The sequence below is a fragment of the Fukomys damarensis genome, unplaced genomic scaffold (assembly GCF_012274545.1).
Source record: "Fukomys damarensis isolate Sample0158 unplaced genomic scaffold, DMR_v1.0_HiC HiC_scaffold_23, whole genome shotgun sequence".
NCBI lineage: Eukaryota > Metazoa > Chordata > Mammalia > Rodentia > Bathyergidae > Fukomys > Fukomys damarensis.
Window position 1 is genome coordinate 1,063,938 of NW_022900935.1, and position 18,691 is coordinate 1,082,628.

At 54.1% G+C, this 18,691-nt stretch overlaps 1 protein-coding gene and 1 long non-coding RNA gene across 16 annotated transcripts in view; one reads left to right on the forward strand and one right to left on the reverse strand.

Moving 5' to 3' along the window:
• Fhad1 (forkhead associated phosphopeptide binding domain 1) overlaps positions 1-18,691 on the forward strand; it is a 117,639-nt gene that overhangs the window by 58,083 nt on the left and 40,865 nt on the right. For 12 of the 15 annotated variants that reach the window (XM_019205471.1, XM_010610612.1, XM_033767300.1 and 9 more), the window contains 6 exons: positions 673-780; positions 3,040-3,123; positions 4,447-4,599; positions 6,134-6,329; positions 15,014-15,084; positions 16,666-16,818. In XM_019205471.1, coding sequence (XP_019061016.1) covers positions 673-780; positions 3,040-3,123; positions 4,447-4,599; positions 6,134-6,329; positions 15,014-15,084; positions 16,666-16,818 — 765 coding nt within the window. The remainder of the gene's footprint in view (positions 1-672; positions 781-3,039; positions 3,124-4,446; positions 4,600-6,133; positions 6,330-15,013; positions 15,085-16,665; positions 16,819-18,691) is intronic. The other 3 variants (XM_019205475.1, XM_019205474.1, XM_019205477.1) reach the window with 3 other exon arrangements.
• Positions 9,069-10,404, reverse strand: LOC104852822. Its single transcript, XR_777593.2, has 4 exons — positions 10,334-10,404; positions 10,098-10,247; positions 9,243-9,772; positions 9,069-9,144 (listed from the first exon to the last, which is right to left on the reverse strand). It is a non-coding gene; the product is annotated as an uncharacterized LOC104852822 (long non-coding RNA).

The following is an 18,691-nucleotide window of genomic DNA, read 5'->3' on the forward strand; positions in this document are numbered from 1 at the left end:
TAGTGCGGGAGCCAGGACTCAGAAGACGCTCACAAAACACCATTCAGCACTGACTTGCGAGGCTTTAGGGCCGCATCATGGCCATGAGATGGAAGCAGTGAACACTCCCAGCTCACCTAGTCCGGACCACAAGCAAAGCAAGGGCGTAAGCAGGCGCATTTCGGCCTCACACCCACCTTTCAGGTTGTCGTTCCTTAAAGGCCATCCGGGGCTGTTTCTACCTGGTGACTGCTACAGAATAGTAATGACAAATCACTAGGACAGGAAACCCAAGTGTGACCTGCACAGAGGCCCCACGGGCCAGCTCCTCGGGGCTAGAACAAAGTCACAGGGCAGACATCCCGGCCCTGGTCACAGAGACACCCGTACCTAACACAGGCCTGAGGTGCAGCGCTCCTGGAGGTGGCCAAGTGTCTTTGCCCTGATTTGTCCCTGACTGCTCACGGACCGGTGAAGTGGCTCTGCCAGCGTCACTCGCCTCACCAGGGACGCACCAGGATCCCATCCTGGGGGAGAATGAACTCAGGACACTGCCGCCACCCCCCCGTGTGACCCCGCCACGTGGGCTGCAGCCATCCCCACCCCTCTGGGACCCCCAAGGCCGTCAGATGTCTCCCCAGGGTACTTTATGACCACATTAGCAGCCAGTGCAAGCTTTCATTGTCCTTTTAGGTTGAAGAGAAACTTCAGGAGGATTCCAGGAGGAAATTGCTTCAGCTGCAGGAGATGGGGAACAGAGAGAGCCTCGTTAAAGTCAACTTGGTCAGGGCAGTAGGTCAGGTAGGCGTGTCCAGGGCCCCTTCCTTGACGCTTCCCCACCGGTTCCCGCACCCAGGTGGTCCTGCGGTGCACGAAAGAGGAAGCAGGCTGAGGCAGGAGGGTGGGCGTGGCGTACTTCACTGATCTCGCAGCCAGGGGCCTCTGTGGCTGCCCACACCAGTGGAGTCACTGAAGAGCTCTTTCCTGCAGGGAGGCTCCTAACACCCAGCCGAGCGGCCAGTTCCAGTGCTGACCACCATCTTTCTTACTCTGGGACCCCAGCAGAGGTCACAGTCAGTGTCCGTGAGAAAATGACACTTTTCTTAATAAAGCGGACCCCCCTTGTCCAGAGTCCTCGCTGGGTAGAGAAGGAAGCTGGAGCGGGCCCTGACCTGGTTGGGCGGAGGCACCGTTTCTCAGAAGCACTGGCCCAAGACAGCCCCTGCAGCCCAGTGCACAGAGCCAAGCCGTGAGGACAGAACTCACAGATGAGATCAAACCAAAGCGCCCCTCACCGTCCCCCAGAATGGACCACAGGCCACCCACTTCCAGTCCTGTGCAGGGGCCTCGCCTAGTGATGACAGCTCTGGGGATCGATAGAACATGTGGGGTGTGTGCGTGTGTGTGTGTGTGTGTGAGAGAGAGAGAGAGACAGACAGACAGACAGACAGAGACGCATACAGACAAGAAAGACGGAGACGAAGAGAGAAAGCATTTTATTTCTAGGAGGGAGGGTCCACCATGTTACTCATCGGATCTCAGAAGGGCTGTGAACCCCCAAAGATTAAGAACCGCAGCCCACAAAGGATCCCCACACCACCAGGCAGGGGCCCAGAGCCCTTCCACTGGTAACCATCCACGTCTTAAGCAGGCAGCGGGGCTCCCTCCTCCTGCTGACGACACCAGAGGTGCACACGAGTTCCGTAAGGATGCTCGGCCCTGGGCAGATGTGAAAGTGTCTCCAGCAGACTTGCCGCACGGCCACACGCCACACCGTGTCCCCTCTCCTGAAGTTCCCCTGCGGTCATCACAGGCAGGGGCCTTGCTAGCGGCACAGCCTTGAGCTGGTCTCACCTTCCCTGTCCTCTGTACCCTCCGGTGCACACCTGATCTGAGGACAAGACCGCTTGCCCGAGGGCCAAGGGCCCCCTGACGGCTCTGGACAGAGGGCCCCCAGGAGAACCCTGGCTCCTCCCGGAGCAAGCTCGAGAGAGGGCCAGCCCTCTCGCAAACCTTGTCCCCCCCGGGGCCCCGCCCCCATCTGACGTCCTGCCCTCCCCAGCAGAGTGGCTCAGGCTGGCGCCCACGGTCCAGGAGCACCAGTCCCTCCCTCCACCCCAGGCCTGGGTGACTCTGCTCACAGGGCCTCCCCTTGGGTCAGCTGGGACCTGCCCTGGGACTGTCTCCTGACAGCCGATCTGCTTCTCACAGGGTGACCTCAGGCTCGTCCTGGGGCCGTCACCATCTCCTTGACTGCCCAGAACCCTCGTGTACTGTATGCTCCCGGGTCTTGGACCCCTTGATTTCTCCCTTGGTCCGGTAGGTCTCTCGGGTTCCTCCAGAGCTTTGGGTTAGAGTTGTTGGTGACCACACCTTTCCAGTGATCACCAGCACAGCCAACCATGCAGGTCAACCTGAGGCAGTGGATCTCTGCCTCTGCCTTCACAAGGCATCCAGGACCTTGATTCTGTGAGCGCTGATGTGACCCTGCCTCGTACTGCCCTCCTCTACCTGCAAACACCAGCACACAGCAGGGAACGCCAGCTGCTGGGACTGACAGAGGTGCCGGGCCCCGACAGATGTTTCTGTGTCCGGGTGCCCAGTGCATGCTTGCAGAGTGATTCCTCCTTTGCAGGCCCTGTCCTAGGCCACAGTGCTCCAGGACACAACATGGCAGAGAGAGAGCATTCTCCTGTCGCTAGGCGCCTGTGCTGATTACATGATTTACTGGGCTGACAGCTTCAATATTTATTTCACAGTCTGGTGCCAACTTAGCAATTATAGAAGAGCTCCTGGCCCCAGACTTCCCATTGGATAATTGGCAGCAAGTGGCTCTTTCGAGGGCCTGAGATGCGTGTGCTCAGCTCTGCGCTGGCTGCCTGAAAAGTAATTAAACCCTGCTGCGTCCCTTGCTTCTGAGAAGTGCGAAGGTTTTGATGATACACAATGGCCGTCAAGGCGGGTGGGGCTTTCTTTCCCGGACCCCAGGGTGGAAATGCCACCCACCCTTCGCCTGTGCCCTCAACCTCTGGCTGACCTGTCGCCACCCCTGTGTCACAGCTGGAGCACTTCAGAAGCCAGGTCGTCAAGGCCACCTGTGGACGAGTGAAGCCGTCTCTAAGCGGGCCCATCACCGACCGGCAGGTCGGTGCAGCTCTCGTACCGTGAGCCTGCTTTGTCTCCTTCACTTTCCTCTCCCCTCAGTTAGTAAATACGCTCCAGTCTTGATCCTTGTAAATTCCCCTCCCGACCCTTTCTCGTCCCTGGACCTCCTTCCTATCTTGCCAGAGAAGCAGCTCTTGGGGTCACTGATCCTTTGTGTGTTTTTGTCTCGATTTCATGAGTCTTCCCTTGGATCTCGGTCATGGCTTTCCTTACACTCGTTTCAGATTTGGCTCTTTTCTTTCTGGGACCATGAGTTGCATCGTCATCGGGTTACTTGCTGGGGCTCATACTATTCTTTTGAAGAGCACATTTCCAGGGGCTGAGGATTCAGCTTAATGGTTCCGCTGCCTGCCTTGCAAGCACAAGGACTGGAGTTTGATCCCCAGTACCAAAAACAACAGTGCATTTCCAGCTATAAACTTGCCTCTTAGAAATACCTTCATCATATCCTGTAGGTTTTGCTATTTTGTGCTACCATTGTCATTTGGTCCCAGGAACTGTTTTATTTGTACTGTTTCCTTCCGTGATCCACTGATTCATCACTATTAGTTAGTCTCCGTGTATGGGTTCGCCTCTGCATATTTGCATGTTTAAATAAATACGAAAGGGTCTAAGTAATCCCCCTGCAAGCTAACGGGTCACAGCAGAGTGAAGCCTGAAATCAACAGTGAACGAAGCCACAGAAGAGCCACAAACGCTCCTCCTTGGAGATCTGGATGCCAGACCCTGGCAGCATATGTCTCTGTTTTTGTTGGTGGCACATATTTTTCACACTGTTGCTACACCATAAAGATTTGTTTTGATTTTACGGGATTTCCTGGCTTTTAAAGTAAAAGCCAGTGAAATTCCCTTGAAATGTTCTTGTGAAAATCAACTTCAGCTGGGCAGGCCCACGGCGAGTCACCGGACGTACACCCTGGAGCTCGGAGGGGGCGGCCTCGCCTTGGTCCAAGTGCCCTGCTGGTTCCTGGGGAGGTGGCGCTGACAGTGAGGCTGGGCCTCTGGGTGGTGCCTGGCCACCTTCTGGTCTTCTGGGACTCTTGCCTGCCCCTGGCTCAGACAGTGCAGCAAGAGACCACACGCGGGCTGCCCTCTGGCCTGCGTAGGCGCCATCCCCACGGCAAGCAGTGAAGGACCTGCCGGAGTGATCTCTGAGTGGGGGCAGGCATCCTCACGACAGCGCCAGTGTCGTTCAGAGCCACAGGTCACGGCCTTGCTCCTGACCATCAGCTAAACTGCCACCCTGCACACCTGCTCCCAAAGCCAAGCTGCCCGTGACAGCCTTTTTCTCTTCCTCGCCAGCTTATAGAGAGGATCACCCAGGTCACCGAGGACAACATCAACTTTCCACAGAACAAGTGGAGCCTGGAGAAGGGGACCCAGCCGAGCAACTCCAGGCAGGAGGAGACCTCGGAGAACACCGAGAGGCTGAGGACAGCGCTGGAAAGCTGCCAGGTGCCCACCCGACCCCACAGCCGGGCCTGTGTCTCCTCCTGTGCTCTGCCTTTGGGAGGTGTCGGGCTTCCGGGAGCAGGTTGGGCAGGAGGGCTTCGTGTTTCCCCTCCTTTTCTCTTGTTGGAGAACAGAAAAGTCGGGACCTTAAAAATGCTTCCCAGGTGAGTGAGGGAGGCCAGGCGGAGCATCTCTGAGAACAGGCAGCCCTCAGTCTCTGCGAGTTTCACATCCAATCGTGAATCAAAATATGTGACGTGAAAATTTTCATCTGGACTAAAGAGTTTTTGCAGTGGGGGCTGAGACAGGGTCTCACTATGTAGTTGAGACTAACCTGGAACTCACTATGTAACCCAGGCTGGTATCGAACTCACAGCGATCCTCCTGCCTCAGCCTCCCAAATGCTGGGATTACAGGCATGCGCCACCATGCCCGGCTTGTACTAAAGATTTTTATCTGAACTGAACAGACATATATATAAAAGTTACAGGATAAAAACCATCTACCCTACATAGCAACTCCATTGTATTCAGCATTATAAATCATCTTGAGATGATTAAAGCATGTAGGAGGCTGTACATAAATTGTATGCAAATACTGGACCATTTTACATAAGGCACTACAGCACCCTCAGATCGTGGTGTCTCGGGGGACAGTCTTGGAACCACCCCCACCCCCATGCACACCAAGGGGCTTTGAACTGACTAGGTCTCCAAGCCCAGGAAAAAAGACAGGTACAACTCTCACGGTATTTCCAGAGAAACAGAAGAAATGTTCTTGCCAGGCGTGGTGGCGCACGCCTGTAAAATCCCAGCACTCTGGAGGCTGAGGCAGGAGGATGGCTCTGAGTTCGAGACCAGCCTGGGCTACATAGTGAGTTCCAGGTCAGTCTCAACTACATAGTGAGACCCTGTCTCAAACAAAAAAACAAAAAGAAAAAAAAGAAATGTTCTTTATCATTACTTGCATTTCCTTTATCGGCACGGCAACAAAAGCTATTTCCACCCATGTATTGCCTGTACCTGTGGAGAAGCCAGGACCGTGGGGCCCAAGTGCGTCCCCACCCCCACCCTGAGATAACCGGAAGTGGAAGCTGCTCCTGCTTTCTCTTAAAATCAGCAGCTACTATTTGGGTAATTTGTGCAAATGTTGGCTTATCAGCACTCTTTCCAAAAAAAATCAGGAAACCACACTCTCTGACCAGCTGGGCCCTGATCTGGGCAGGATTTCTGATGACTAGAAGTAGCCTAGTTTGGGTCTCATTTCAGCCCTGTTGTGGATGGCAGTTTGACTTGGGGATTGCACATAGCTTAAAAGGCACTCCCTGTGACCACTGATGCTTCAAATCAGAGCCCAGAACTGTGAATGCTGCCCTCAATACACAAATCTTTTTTAAAAATCTGGGCCCTCCCAGGGGGGCTAAGGTGCGGGGTGCCTGCTTCGTGGAAAAATCAAGGAACCAAGTCCTTTGCCAGCATCACTAGGTGCTGTTTCTGGCTACAGAGTCTGGGATGCTCACGATTTTGTCTGTTTTCAGGGTTGCATGAAAACATCCTGCTGCAGCAGGGACCTAAAGCGGGAGGTGGATCTTCTGCGGGGCCTCCGGGTGAGCCCACCCGTGTCGGGACTCCAGAAGGTGACCCTGGACATCCTGAGCCTCTCACTGTCCTGGCTGGAGGGGACGGAGCAGCTCCTCGGGGATGTCGGCCTCCTGCTTCCCGGCTCTGACAAAGGTTACTGGGACTCTTTCTCACGTGACTGCGTGACTCTAAAATGTCATGGTGAATCTTCCTGTGATGAGGCATCTGTTGAGGTGGGGACGTGGCCAAGTCTTCCCTTCTCCCAACCCACTTGGCTTGGGAAGTGGTTTTCCTTTAAAACAAAAATACCCTGAGCCGGGTGTGGCAGTGCACACCTGTAATCCCAGCACTCGGGAGCCTCAGGCAGGAGCCTCCCCACGAGTTTGATGTTAGCCTGGGATACACAGTGAGTTCAAGGCCAGCCTGAATTACAGAGGGAAACTCTGTCTCAAAAAACAAAAAAACAAACAAAAAAAAGCAACCAAAGTGGGACTTGATCACCGAAGGACATGAAACAGCAGAGACAAAATGAAAATTAAATTATAAGCCCGGTCTCTCAGCAGGAACTGTAGTGCTGATTCTAATTTCCACAGCCTTTTCTGTGGTAATAGCTGTGTGATTCTGCACAAGTTACTTCCCTCTCTGTGCCACAGCTTCCTCACCCGTAAGGCACAGATAATAAGAGGTCCCCACCTCACTGGGTCCTGGCAAGGTTAAAATGCATGGGTCTAGCCAGGCATGGTGGTGCACGCCTGTAATCCCAGCACTCGGGAGGCTGAGGCAGGAGGATCGCTGGGAGTTAGACCAGCCTGTCTGTGCCACAGCTTCCTCACCCGTAAGGCACAGATAATAAGAGGTCCCCACCTCACTGGGTCCTGGCAAGGTTAAAATGCATGGGTCTAGCCAGGCATGGTGGTGCACGCCTGTAATCCCAGCACTCGGGAGGCTGAGGCAGGAGGATCGCTGTGAGTTCGAGACCAGCCTGGGCTACATAGTGAGTTCCAGGTCAGTCTCAACTACATAGTGAGACCCTGTTTCAAAAAAACAAACAAACAAACAAAAAAATGCATGGGTCTACGTGGAGCACTTAGAATAGTATCTGACACAGAACAAGTATTCCTTTTGCTTACTTAGGATTTTTGAGCCTGTTATACCCAGTTTTCTCTAGCTCTGTCCCTCGTGGTGCAGTCAGGAGCCCCTTCCCTTTCAGCACACACAGGCCTCCGTCACAGCTGTCTCTGACGGCAGAGCACTGCACTGTGGGAGATGTAGCCAACCCCAAAGGTGTCTTTGTTGCTTCCCAGACTCCAGACGTAGGTAATGCCCAGCTGACGTCTTTTCTCAGAGGCCTATTCGGCCCCAGGATCCTAGAGGCGGAAGCTGGTGGGTGAACTGCTTCCTCAACACGGGGTTTTATCGCACACTTACTAGACACAGGGACCCAAGCGGGGTACCGTGGGGTTTGAATCCGGTAGCCCCAAGGTCATGGGTATACAGGTGCTCCCTGTGAAATTCTTCCGACTTTATGTCTGAGATTTCTCATGATAAAATATTTGCAGGCAGCGGAACAGGCACCATCCTTGCCTTCACGTGGCGTATGGTGGCACAGAGTGGGATAAGCATTCATCAGAAATCATCCCAATGCACGTAAAACTTGTATGGTTACAGTTGCTGTGATGATGTGGTCAGGGAGGACGGGGCACCTGCAGGATGAGTTTGCCAAAGAGGGGAAGGGAGGGCGTTCTGGGCAGGGGCGGGGGCGACCCCGGAGATTTTAAAACACGGGGGAGGTGAGAGATGCTGGTAAGAGAGGTCGGCAGGGGCTGTTCATGCAGAGCCTGGTGAGATGCCTGCTTTCTCCTAAGTCTGGCAAGAAACCAGTGAAAGGCTTCAAGTGAGGCGTTCAGGGGCCGGGCTTGCAGCACAAGGCTGTCACCAGAGGTGGTGAGTGAGCATCCACCCCGGGTGTCAGGGACGATGATGGCCACACAAGGACAGCAGCAGAGAGTATCGGGCGGACCGGCTCGCAGGGCCACACCCTGAGGAGCTCGCAGCTTTTTGCAGATGCCCCACTCCCCTAGGGGAGCTGCAGAAAATTGACATTCTCACAGCAGTGATTTTCCTCCAAAACAGGCAAAAGCCAAAATAAGATGGACTTTTTTGCTAAGTGCCTGCCCCTCATTATAACACGAAGAAAGGGGAGAGAGGAGAGGTAGGGTGGGGTGGCAGGGCTGGGGCCCTCCGCTCCCAGTCAGCGTCACAATGGCAGGGCTGTGGGCTTACATAAAACCCGGCCGATGCTCCAGGTAGGAGCCACTGTTCGCCCTCCCTGGGGGACCCTCTCAGCCCCCGACGCTTGTGTCTGTAAATCCAGCCACAGGTCACGGTAGAGAAATGTGGCTGGGAAGTTCCGCTGCCGGCCCAGCAATCGCAGAAAGGCTGAGACAGACTGGCTGAGGGCAGTGTTTGTCAGACCTGCCGTTTTCCATCCCAGACTTGGCAGAGTCGTGAGGTCTGAGCGACTTTACACTTCACACTCACTGTGGGTCCCCAGGAAAGGGAATGTGCATCCCCAAATGCAGGTCTCCTGCCTTGCTACCCTTGGCTCTAAGAAGTCAGGAGAAAAGAGCAGAGAGTGTAACAGGCAGATTGGTGAGGAGCACCCACCCTTCATCCACTCGGCCCGAGAGGAGTCAATGGCAAAGGTGTTTTCTCTTCCAGTACAGACAGCATTAGGGTGAGGTCCAAAAGGCGGAGAGAAAGGGGTGAGCCACACTACCCCTAGATTCTCTTCTGGGGCACCTGATTCCTAGCACAGAGCTGTGTGTGTGTGGAGAGAAGCAGAGAAGAAGGAAGAGTTTACCTTCGGAAATGATACCTCTTACCTTGGTCTCTGCCCAAGGTAAGGACCGTCTGCCTTCCGGGAATCACATGTACCTGGCACCCCGCTGAGTCCCCAGAGAAAGTGCTGGGTCAGGAAGAAAACACAAGTGTTAGGATCACAAAGCCCTCCCTCTGGCCCTATGATTTGACTGCTGTGAACGCTCGGAGTCTCCTGTTTCTTACCTGTACAGCAGTCAGTGGCAGCGCCTCCCTTGTGGGGCAGCGTGGGAGAGGCAAGGAGGCTCATGGGAAATCCCATGAGCTCACAGGACACAGCGCAGTGTGAAGGACCCGGGAGGAGTTTAAGGGCCACGGCCCCTGCCCTCCCCTCGGCAAGGCAAGGCTGCAAACACAGAAGGCTCTCGGATGCTTGTGGTGGTGGTGAACAGGTCGGGGAGCCTTGCTGGCCTCAGTCACATGAAGCCCTTCGAGCTGCCTTCTCCCAGCAGGATAATCGCAAAGACAGTGTTGGAGCCAACTCTCGGATTTCCTTAGTGGGGGTCACGGGCCCTGCCTCGTGGGGCTGTCCTGAGAAGAGCTGAGACAGGTCAGAAGGACGCTGAGGTGGCTCCTGAATATCAGCGCTCAGTCACGGACAGTGACTTCTGCAGTCACCTTCACCGCATCGTCACGGCCATCACCACCATCGCTGTCGATGGCTCTGTCACCAACCTCACCTTCTCCTTCTCCTCCTCTTCCTCTTCTTCCTGGTACTGGGGATTAAACCCAGGGAATTCACACTGAGATACATCGCTAGCCCTTTTTTTAAATTTCTTATTTTGAAAGAGGATCTTGCTAAATTGCCAAGGCTCGAGCTTACAGTCTTCCTGCCTCAGCCTCCTAGACTGCTGGGGTTACAGATGTGCACTACGACACCCACTCTGCTTCTTATAAAGGCACTAATGCCACGATCCAGGCCCCCCACAAATGACCTCGTCTAACCCCAGTCACCTTCCAGAGGCTCCGCCTCCAAACCCCATTAAGACATGACCTTGGGTGGGGACGGCCAACCACCTTGGAAAGCCCCACTTGTATTACCATGTAATTAATGGTCCCGAGTATGGCCTTTGGAGGCCAACTAGCTCCTTTGAATTTCAGCTGTGCACTTGCTCGCCACATAGGAAAGTTACTGGACATCTTTGGACGGACCTCGTTATGGGCACAAATCCTCAGCCAGCTCCGTGAGACCTGGAGGACGGAGTGCCTGGGTCACAGCAGGCCTTTAGTGAGTGGGCACTGCTCTCCTCAGCCCGAGCGCTTGTGGGTTGACTTACTCACAGCATTGTGGCCTGTCAGGAACCCACTGCATCTCCGTCTGTCATCAGCGGTGGCCTCAGCCCAGGAGGGTGGGAGCAGAAAGAGCCATTTCTAGGTGTCCCCACTTCATGCAGTAAATCCCAGACTCCATGCAAAGTCCCCAGCCCTCAAAGCCCTGCTCTTAACTACTATGTGACCCACTTTTAAAACAGTGTCTTGAGCAGTAAAATATACATAATATGCCTAACAAGGGCTAGGCATTCAGCTCAGTGGTTTTGCCACTGCCTGCCTTGAAAGCACAAGGGCCAGAGATCAATCCCCCCCCATAGCTAAAAATAAAAAATACACACTTTTGTAAATCCTGACCTAAATCCCCAGAGGAATCCAGGTGGTCTAAAAGTACAGGGAAACCACTCAAAGTCTTGCTGGGTGACATCCTGGGCCCCCCAGAAGGCGAGGCCTGGCAGGGTTCAGGCGTCTCTCACCAGCTGTCCGGTATAGGAAGGGCTCCCAGGCAGGTCCACCAGGAAGCTGGCAAACGTCTCCAGGAGCCTTGAAGGTCGGCTGCCCCCACTCCTGCCAGCCTCCCAGACTTCCTTGATAAGGGAATGAATGGACTGCAAACATTATTCTTTGCACACCTAGCTGTTTGTATCCATTTCTGCAAGACTTTGTTGCAGATGAAAGAACTTCACTGGACACGTGGAAAATTGCCCATTCTCAAATATTCAAGGTCGGCAAGATCTTCAAACGGACAGAGAAGCAAGTTGCAATTACAGTATGCACCGTGTGCTCTCAGGTTTGTCCTTTAAAAAAGTATCTGACTGAAAGAAAAATCTGGAGAAAAAGATTCTAACCATGGAAAATCCCAGCAGGGTGGGATCCCTCAGGACCTTCACTTGGGTTCAGTGATCAGCAGCTGTTTCCTGAGGCCCTGCGGTGCCGGCTGCTCCGCGGACCCCTGAGGAGGCAGCCGTGTGTCTCGCCACTCCACGTTCTGGATCTCGGGATGTTTGGATTTGTGTAACGAATACATGGAACTTCGCCAGCCAGAAATACAGTGAAGGCCAGACTGCCACTCCGATCACGGCCGCGGTCTAACACAGATCACGACGCTCCCTCGCCCCCTCAGCACCCTCGACTCCCTTCCGCCCCTTCTCCCTTCGGTGAGCTTCCGTTATTTCTCCTGTGCATAGGAGAGCTCTTCCTTGCCAGGTTGATCGTAACGATCAGAAGAAAGACATAAAACTCCCGGCCCGGTGCCTTGACACATAGCAGGAGCGCAATAGCAGACAGGCACCGCTGGGATAGTCTCATTCTGACCCCTGGAGGTCACGCGGTTGCCCCTCACTGTCCCTGCTCTTCTCCCTTCCTTCCCCGGTCCCCGCCCTGCGCCTCTCCCTTGTGCCGGGCTCCTCCTGAGTGACACCCTCCTTTCTTCGGCACCCGCACGCTTTCCTACCCTCCTGGCTCCTTCCCTCCGCAGCCCACCGTGCCCTCCCAGGATGGCGCCCCCGCCTGGAAGGTAGTTCCTCACGGAACCACCGCTTCTTTCCGTGCTGTTCCCACTCCTTACTCCTCCTACGACCTTGAAGAAGTGACCACACCCGCGTTCAGCGCCGGCTTCCTGCTTTCTCCGCTCTGCGCCTTGCCCGGCCAGGTGACACCTGGCCCCCTGCGGCTCTGGTGGCGCCGTCTTCCCCAGGGCCTCGTCCCCTCAGCCAGCAGCTCTCTCGGCTCTCCTGAAACCCTGGTCCCGCTCCGGGGCCTGGGCAGGTGCCTCTCTTCTGAGCTCTTCCGCTTGTTCCCAGTAGCCTCATTCACCAGTCCCCGTCCCTGATACGAGCCAGTCCTGCCACGCAGCCTTTGGTCCTCCCCTCGCCTGCCTCCTTGTTCACAGAGAAGCGTCCCCTGCGAGTGACATCGGTGGGGGACAAATGTCCCTAGCAGGGCTGCCAGGACAGAGTGCAGGCAAGGTCTTCCGTAAAGGGGACACATGTTTTCCATTGAGTGTATTGGTACTTTTTAGGTACACAGCACAGTTCCGTTCATCGTTGGGGTCTTGGGCCTTTACGTGCCAGGTCTTGGTTCTCATTCTGTCCCCATACCCCTGACACCCTTCACCCCCTCCACCCTCCCCGATTTACAAAGACTTTGTTTCCATGTTTTCCTTTTCTCGTATTTTTTCTTTTCCCTTCTTTCCTTTCCCCTTCCCTTCCCACTTCCCCCACACCTTTGCCCTTTTCTATACCTTTATTCCTATTTCACATTATCAGTTGTACAATTTGGATCTTATTTACTCTTGTAGCTTTTCACACCAGAGAAACCGTTTGGTATTTACACACGTGTGTCTTATCTATTTCACTTAAGAGTATGGCCTCAATATACATCTATTTTCCTATGAATGACTCTAGTTTCTCATTCTTTATGGCTGAATACTACTCTGTTTTATAGAAAAACCACATCTTCTTTATCCAGTCTCCAATTGATGGGCAACTGGGCTGTTTCCAAGTTTTAGCTATTACAAACTGTGCTGCTATAAACATGGGTGCATATATGTCACTGCGATATGATTCTTTTAATTCTTTTGGGAAGATACCCAGCAGAGGGATGGCTGGGTCAAATGGTAACTCTAGTCCCAGCTCTTTGAGGTATCTCCATATTGATTTCCAGAGTGGCTGCACCAGTCTGCACTCCCACCAACAATGGAGAAGGGTTCCTTTCTCCCCACGACCGCTCCAACATTTGTTATTGGTTGATTTCTTGAAAGCAGCCATATTTTGTGGGGTGAGGTGGAATCTCAGTGTTGTTTTCATCTGCATCTCGTGAATGACCAGTGATGTGGAACATTTTTTCATATATTTACTTGCTGCTTTTACTTCCTTGTCTGAGAAACATCTGTTCATTTCAGATGCCCATTTTTGAATCGGGTCTTGATATTTGGGGGGCCTGATTTTTTTAGTTCTCGGTATATTCTACATAATAGTTAAAGAGGACAAATTGAGGCAGCAGGGAGGGCCAGGACCGGGTACCGGAGGAAGGGAGCCCTTTCCTGATTCACATAGAGACCCCTGGGTGGGCAGCACTGGCCTTGCCACCCACGTCTGACTGGCTCCCCACTGACTGGCTGTCCTTGGACGAGCATCAGATTTCCAGAAAGTCAAAGTCAACCTGTCCAAGAGCAAGCTTGGCTGTCCCCTCGCCTTTTCTGTTATGCCTGGTTCAGGACATCAACTCTGAATATCTGGGCGTCCCTTGAGTGCTGAGCTGAGCTCCCTGCTTCTAACCCAGAGGAGAGGATTCTGCCACTTGGGAGACACCTGGCAATGTCCCGAGGCTTTTGTTTTCATTATAACTGGAGCAGGGAGTGGCCCTCCCCGCTGCCCTGCAGAACAGAGGCCGGGATGCTGCTAAACGTCCTCAGCATAGAAGGCAGCCCCCACGGCCACACGAGGAGCACTGTGTGAGGACAGCCTGCGGCTCCTTTCTGATTCATCCCAGTCATTGCGCTGCAGAAATGAACCTCATGGAGCTACCTCGCTGCCCTGACTCAGACCCTACAGCCAGTCGCATGCTCCAGATCCTGAGTCCTGCTCACAAGGCTCAGAGTCGCCCTGCTTCATCCAGGGGATGGGGCAGCGACAGCTGCTGCAGCGGGTGACACACCGGGCACGGGGGATGCACTCCCTCCACTTCTGTGATGTTCAAAGCAGGTCGCCTCGTTCTAGGCCACCATTCTGCTACCCTCAGTCCCCCTCCTGCCCCGCCACCCCCATCTGCTGCACCCCTCACCCCTGCCTGCCTCCACCCCCTGGATTGGTTTCCTGAGGCTATGACAAATTAGCCCTGAACTAAGTGGCTTCAAGCATGCAGCTATTTCTGGAGGCTGAAGTCCAAGGTCGGCTTCCCTGGGATCAAGCCAAGGGCTGGGCTGCTGGGAGTCTAGAAGGGATCTACTTTCTTCCTCCGGTCAGCTTCTCGGGTTTTGTTTTTTTGGCTCGTGGCTCCTTCCTCTCTAAAGCCTGCAGCATCTCATCTTCAACTCCGTGTCTGCTGCATTCACTTCCCTCTGCTGCCTGGAGATAAATCTCCCACTGTCTCCTGGGTGATTTTACTTAAGGGCTCGGCTAATCCAGGATGATCTCTCATCTTCTCCGAATCCTACCAGGCACCTTTGCAAAATGACCCCTTTACTGTGTAAGGTGCGCTCCCAGGCTCCGGGAGTCAGGAGCTGCAGACTGGTGGGCTGCCCGCCCAGCCACCCAAATCCTCTGCCACTCTCTGCAGCCCGTGGCTGCCTTTGATCCCATCCTGAGAACCGTCCCTCTCTCCTCTGGGACCCCCACACACCCCCTTTCACTGTCGCCGACTTGCTGCCCAGAGTCCAGAGGGCGTTTAGAGCCACGTGCCAGGCCCTGCAGGACGTGGCCCCGCATCACACCCGCACCAGGCACAACTTACACACGTTGCACACTTGGAATGATAGTGTCCTGCTGATGGGTTTTTATTTTCCACCTCTAGGGGATTCCAGTGCAAGCAACGCTTATCAAAAAGCACAAGTCGAGTGTCAGCTCAGTGTCCCCCAGTGGGAGGGCAGGGCTGTCTTCATCCTTGTGTCCGCAGGCTTCCTTAAGATGTTAGAAAGCAAAGGGGTTATGGGATGGATCCTTACCTTCTTCCTACTTTTTTTTGTCAAGGCTTCTCTTTGTATCTCACGTGTCTTCTGGAACACTATAAAAGAATTATGAGCCAGACGCAAGAACTCCAGGTAATTCTTTTAAGTTCTTTTCTCAAAGATCATTTCAGCTCCTGCTTGGCATCTGTATACCGCTTTGCATTTGAAATCTGTTTGCTCCCTGGTCTTAGCCCACACCCTGAAGGGCTGAAATGATTTCTCCATCAGCACATGATGAGATTCAGCAAGGTGGCTGAGGTCACCCCAGGCAAGGGCAGAGACCAGGTGCTGCCCCTGTTTGGACTCCTGCGCTAACCACGCTGCTTGTTTGCCTTGGTCAAAAACCCAGAAGACAAAATACCAAAATTAGCTTTATGAAATGCAGTTGAAAGAGAGCAATGCCCATAGTCTAACCAGCAGAATTATCGAAAGGAAGGAAATATTCTACAGGCGGAGGATCCTTAGGGACTGTGCCGTATGGTAGTTGTTGGCATAATAATGCTGTATAAAAAGCAAGGGTTATTACTTCCTACTCCTCTGCCCAGGGTCAGCAGCCAGGTGGCTCTGCTGGCCTTGGTTGGGCTTGCTCATCACCTGGGTTGGCCTTCATTGATCTAGGTTGGCCTCTGGAGCAACTCAGCTCTGCTCCTGAAGTCTCTCATTCTCCAGCAAGGCAGCCTAGGCTTGTTCTCCTGGAGACAGCAAAGGGAGGAGAGAGAGCAGAACCAATCATGCAGGGCTTTTCAACTCACATCTTGTCTTATGTCTGTTAATATGCTTTTGGCCAAAGCAGGTCACATGGTGGAGCTGGGTGCCAGGAGAAGGCTCTGGGTTGGCACTGTAACTTACAAAAACAAAGACATGGATAAGAGGGAGGCTGGAGAAGGAGACCACCGTTCCAGTCAGCCTCAGAGACCTGAGCCCAGGGCTCAACAAACTTCTGCAAAGAGCTGACAGTAAATAGCTTTGGTTGCAGATCGTATGGTCTCAGTTCAACCTATTTACCCTGCTGTGGTCGAAGGAATGGCAGCCCAGATACCAGATAATTAAGTGGGAAGATGGATTTGGCTCTGTTCCAGTAGAACTTTATTTACCAAACAGGCGGTGGACCAGATCGGGCCTGTGGACTGCAGTTTGTCAACCCCTGCTCTGGCCCATTCTCCTCCTTTTACAGATATGGCCATCCGAGTCCCAAGAGGTCGGTGACTATTTGATTGTCACACAGCTAACTGGCAAAAGAATCAAGACCAAAGCTCAGGACTTCCGACTCTTGGCTCACTGGTTTTTTCTTGTTTGTCCAGCAAGTAGAGACTAGCGGTTCTAGCTACCGTTTACTGAGCACCTACTGGGTACAGAGCACTAAGATCTTTGCAATGTTCTCACGTTTCATCTGTATAATCCTTAAGATGCAGATACTGCGGTTGACCTCATTTTCTAAATGGAGAAGCATGTTAGATGTAACTAGAGCTGATACTCTGTCTCGATCCAGAGTCTGAAGTCTTAAAATTCTGCCACTTGTCTGCCAGTAGTTAGGCTAAGGATAGTTTGTGCTGTCAAGGAACTCTTATGAACACCTTTGTCCCCGAAGGGTAAATAATCTGCCAAGACTTGTGACAGGAAAGGGCTTCTTAGTCCTGTCCCAGTCAGGCTCAGCCTCGCCTCTACTCGCCTTAGGTCCAGATCAACAGTTCTCAGGAAGTGCAACAGGCCGTGCTGCAGGGGATGCTGAAGGAGCATCTGGTGGAGAAGGAGAAGCTGAGCAAGGAGAGGCTGGAGCTGGAGGAGAAGCTGAAAGCCAGAATCAAAGGGCTGGTGGAAGAGAGGGAGGTGAGGTGGTCACTGACTTCTCTCTACAGCCGCAAACTGGCGAGAGGCCCTTTCTGCGGGGCACGGAGGGTGTGTGCTTAGCTGAGGAAGAGTCTGAGCCACTCCCGGATTGGTGCTGTGGTTGATATTAGTTAAACAGCAAAATCAACTAGGAGAGTCCGGAGACTTGGAATTTGGGGAAAATGCTACTTTGTTTGTTTCTACGTTGCAGTTGATTATACAAATCCGACCTCTTACTGGCCGCTCCGAGTCTGTAAGGGACAGACTATTTCTCAGTGTTAGTCCCATTTCAGACTGTTTCAGTCTGGCTTTCTCTGGACAGGTACCCGAGAAAACATGTACAAAAACTGTAGTCGTTTTTCTAGAAACCAGGCCAATTAGAAGGCGCGGACAGCAGCCCTGCTCGAAGGCTAAGGTGCAGGCAGTCAGCCTGGGATCGGGAGAAACGCAGCGGGCGACTCCCGGCGGTGCAGCGGGGTAGGACTGTGGCTTCAGCAGAGTCTTCAGTAAGGTTCCCAAAGCACCCCGCACACACCCGGACCCATGGAGTCAGAACCCCCGCAGAAGGCCGGGAAACGGCATTTCCTAAGCCGTTCTCATCTCGGCCAAGGACTCGGCCCTTTCCGATACTCATTCCGCCTCTTAGGCTGCCGTCCCCTAGGTCAGTGGCTCGTGTTGGCCACACTTGTGTCGGTCAGGAGATTTTAAAAGTACTCAGCCTTGCCCGCCCCTGCTGCCCGGATTCCACCTGAACCGGGTGAAGGCGACTCCCTGTCCCGCGTCCCCGCGCTCTCCGGGCCTCTCCGGCCTCCGTCTCCCCCGTGTCCACCGTCCGCTTCACGTCCCGGCAACCTGAGGACATTTCGCTCCTGCCGTCCCTCTGCTCTCCTGAAGGGGAACCGAGCGGCCTCCCCGTGAAGATGCCGCCCGTCCTGAGAGCAGCCCTGCGAAGGGGAAGAGGGAGCTGAAGCCAGAAAGGCCCTGGAGACCTTCGGCATCGCCGCCCTCTGCTCAGACCTCTTCCTCCTTAGCGTCAACCCCCTTACTATCCTATTTTTAAATTCGGGGTTGATTTTTTTTCCATTGCTGGGATATGGAGCCGCACCGTGTGAAATACCCCTTCAGAGGCCAAATTATTGGTTTGTGGCCGGAAGTATTTTATGCGCTGGCTCCAAAGCCCCTTTGAACACGTAAACTTCGTTGTCCCGGCACCGGCAGAGGGAGGAAGAGGCGTCAGTCCCTCCTAGGTCACCCTTCGTCTTAGTCACTTCCCCGACACCGGGACCGAAGCGCCCAGCACCCACGGGGGAGGAGAGTGCGTTTCGGCTCCCAGTTTCAGAGGTTTCAGCCCGCGGTGGGCGGCTCAAACACAGAAGCAGCGTAACAGAAGGGCCCGCAGCTGAGGCGCGCTGCTCGCGTCGGGGCCGGGAGCAGAGGGAGAAGCGGGACCGAAGGGAGAAGCGGACCGAAGGGAGAAGCGGACCGAAGGGAGCTGCAGCCATGACCCCGCCCCGGCCAGGCCCCGCCTCCTCGCCCGAGTCAGCTCGACCCGTGACCCAGGTACCCTCCGGAGACCGCCTCTGAGCACGCGGTGGGCAGGGGCCGTGCTCGTTGACACCGGAACGCCCTGCTGGAGACGCGTGCTCAGCCTGGCGCCCTCTGAGAGGAGCTCTTAGACTTCAGTGCTGGGCGCCCTGCGTATTCAGTGAACAGTCCTTGTGCCCCGCCTCACCTGCTCTAATAGTCCCTGTCCAAGCTCGCTCATCAGCCTCCCTCTCGGGAATCTTGGCTGATGCCAGGACTTTGCTTCGATGGCAAGACAAACCTGGCGTTCCTTCTCTTATTCATCACTGTTAACAACGTTTGATTGATT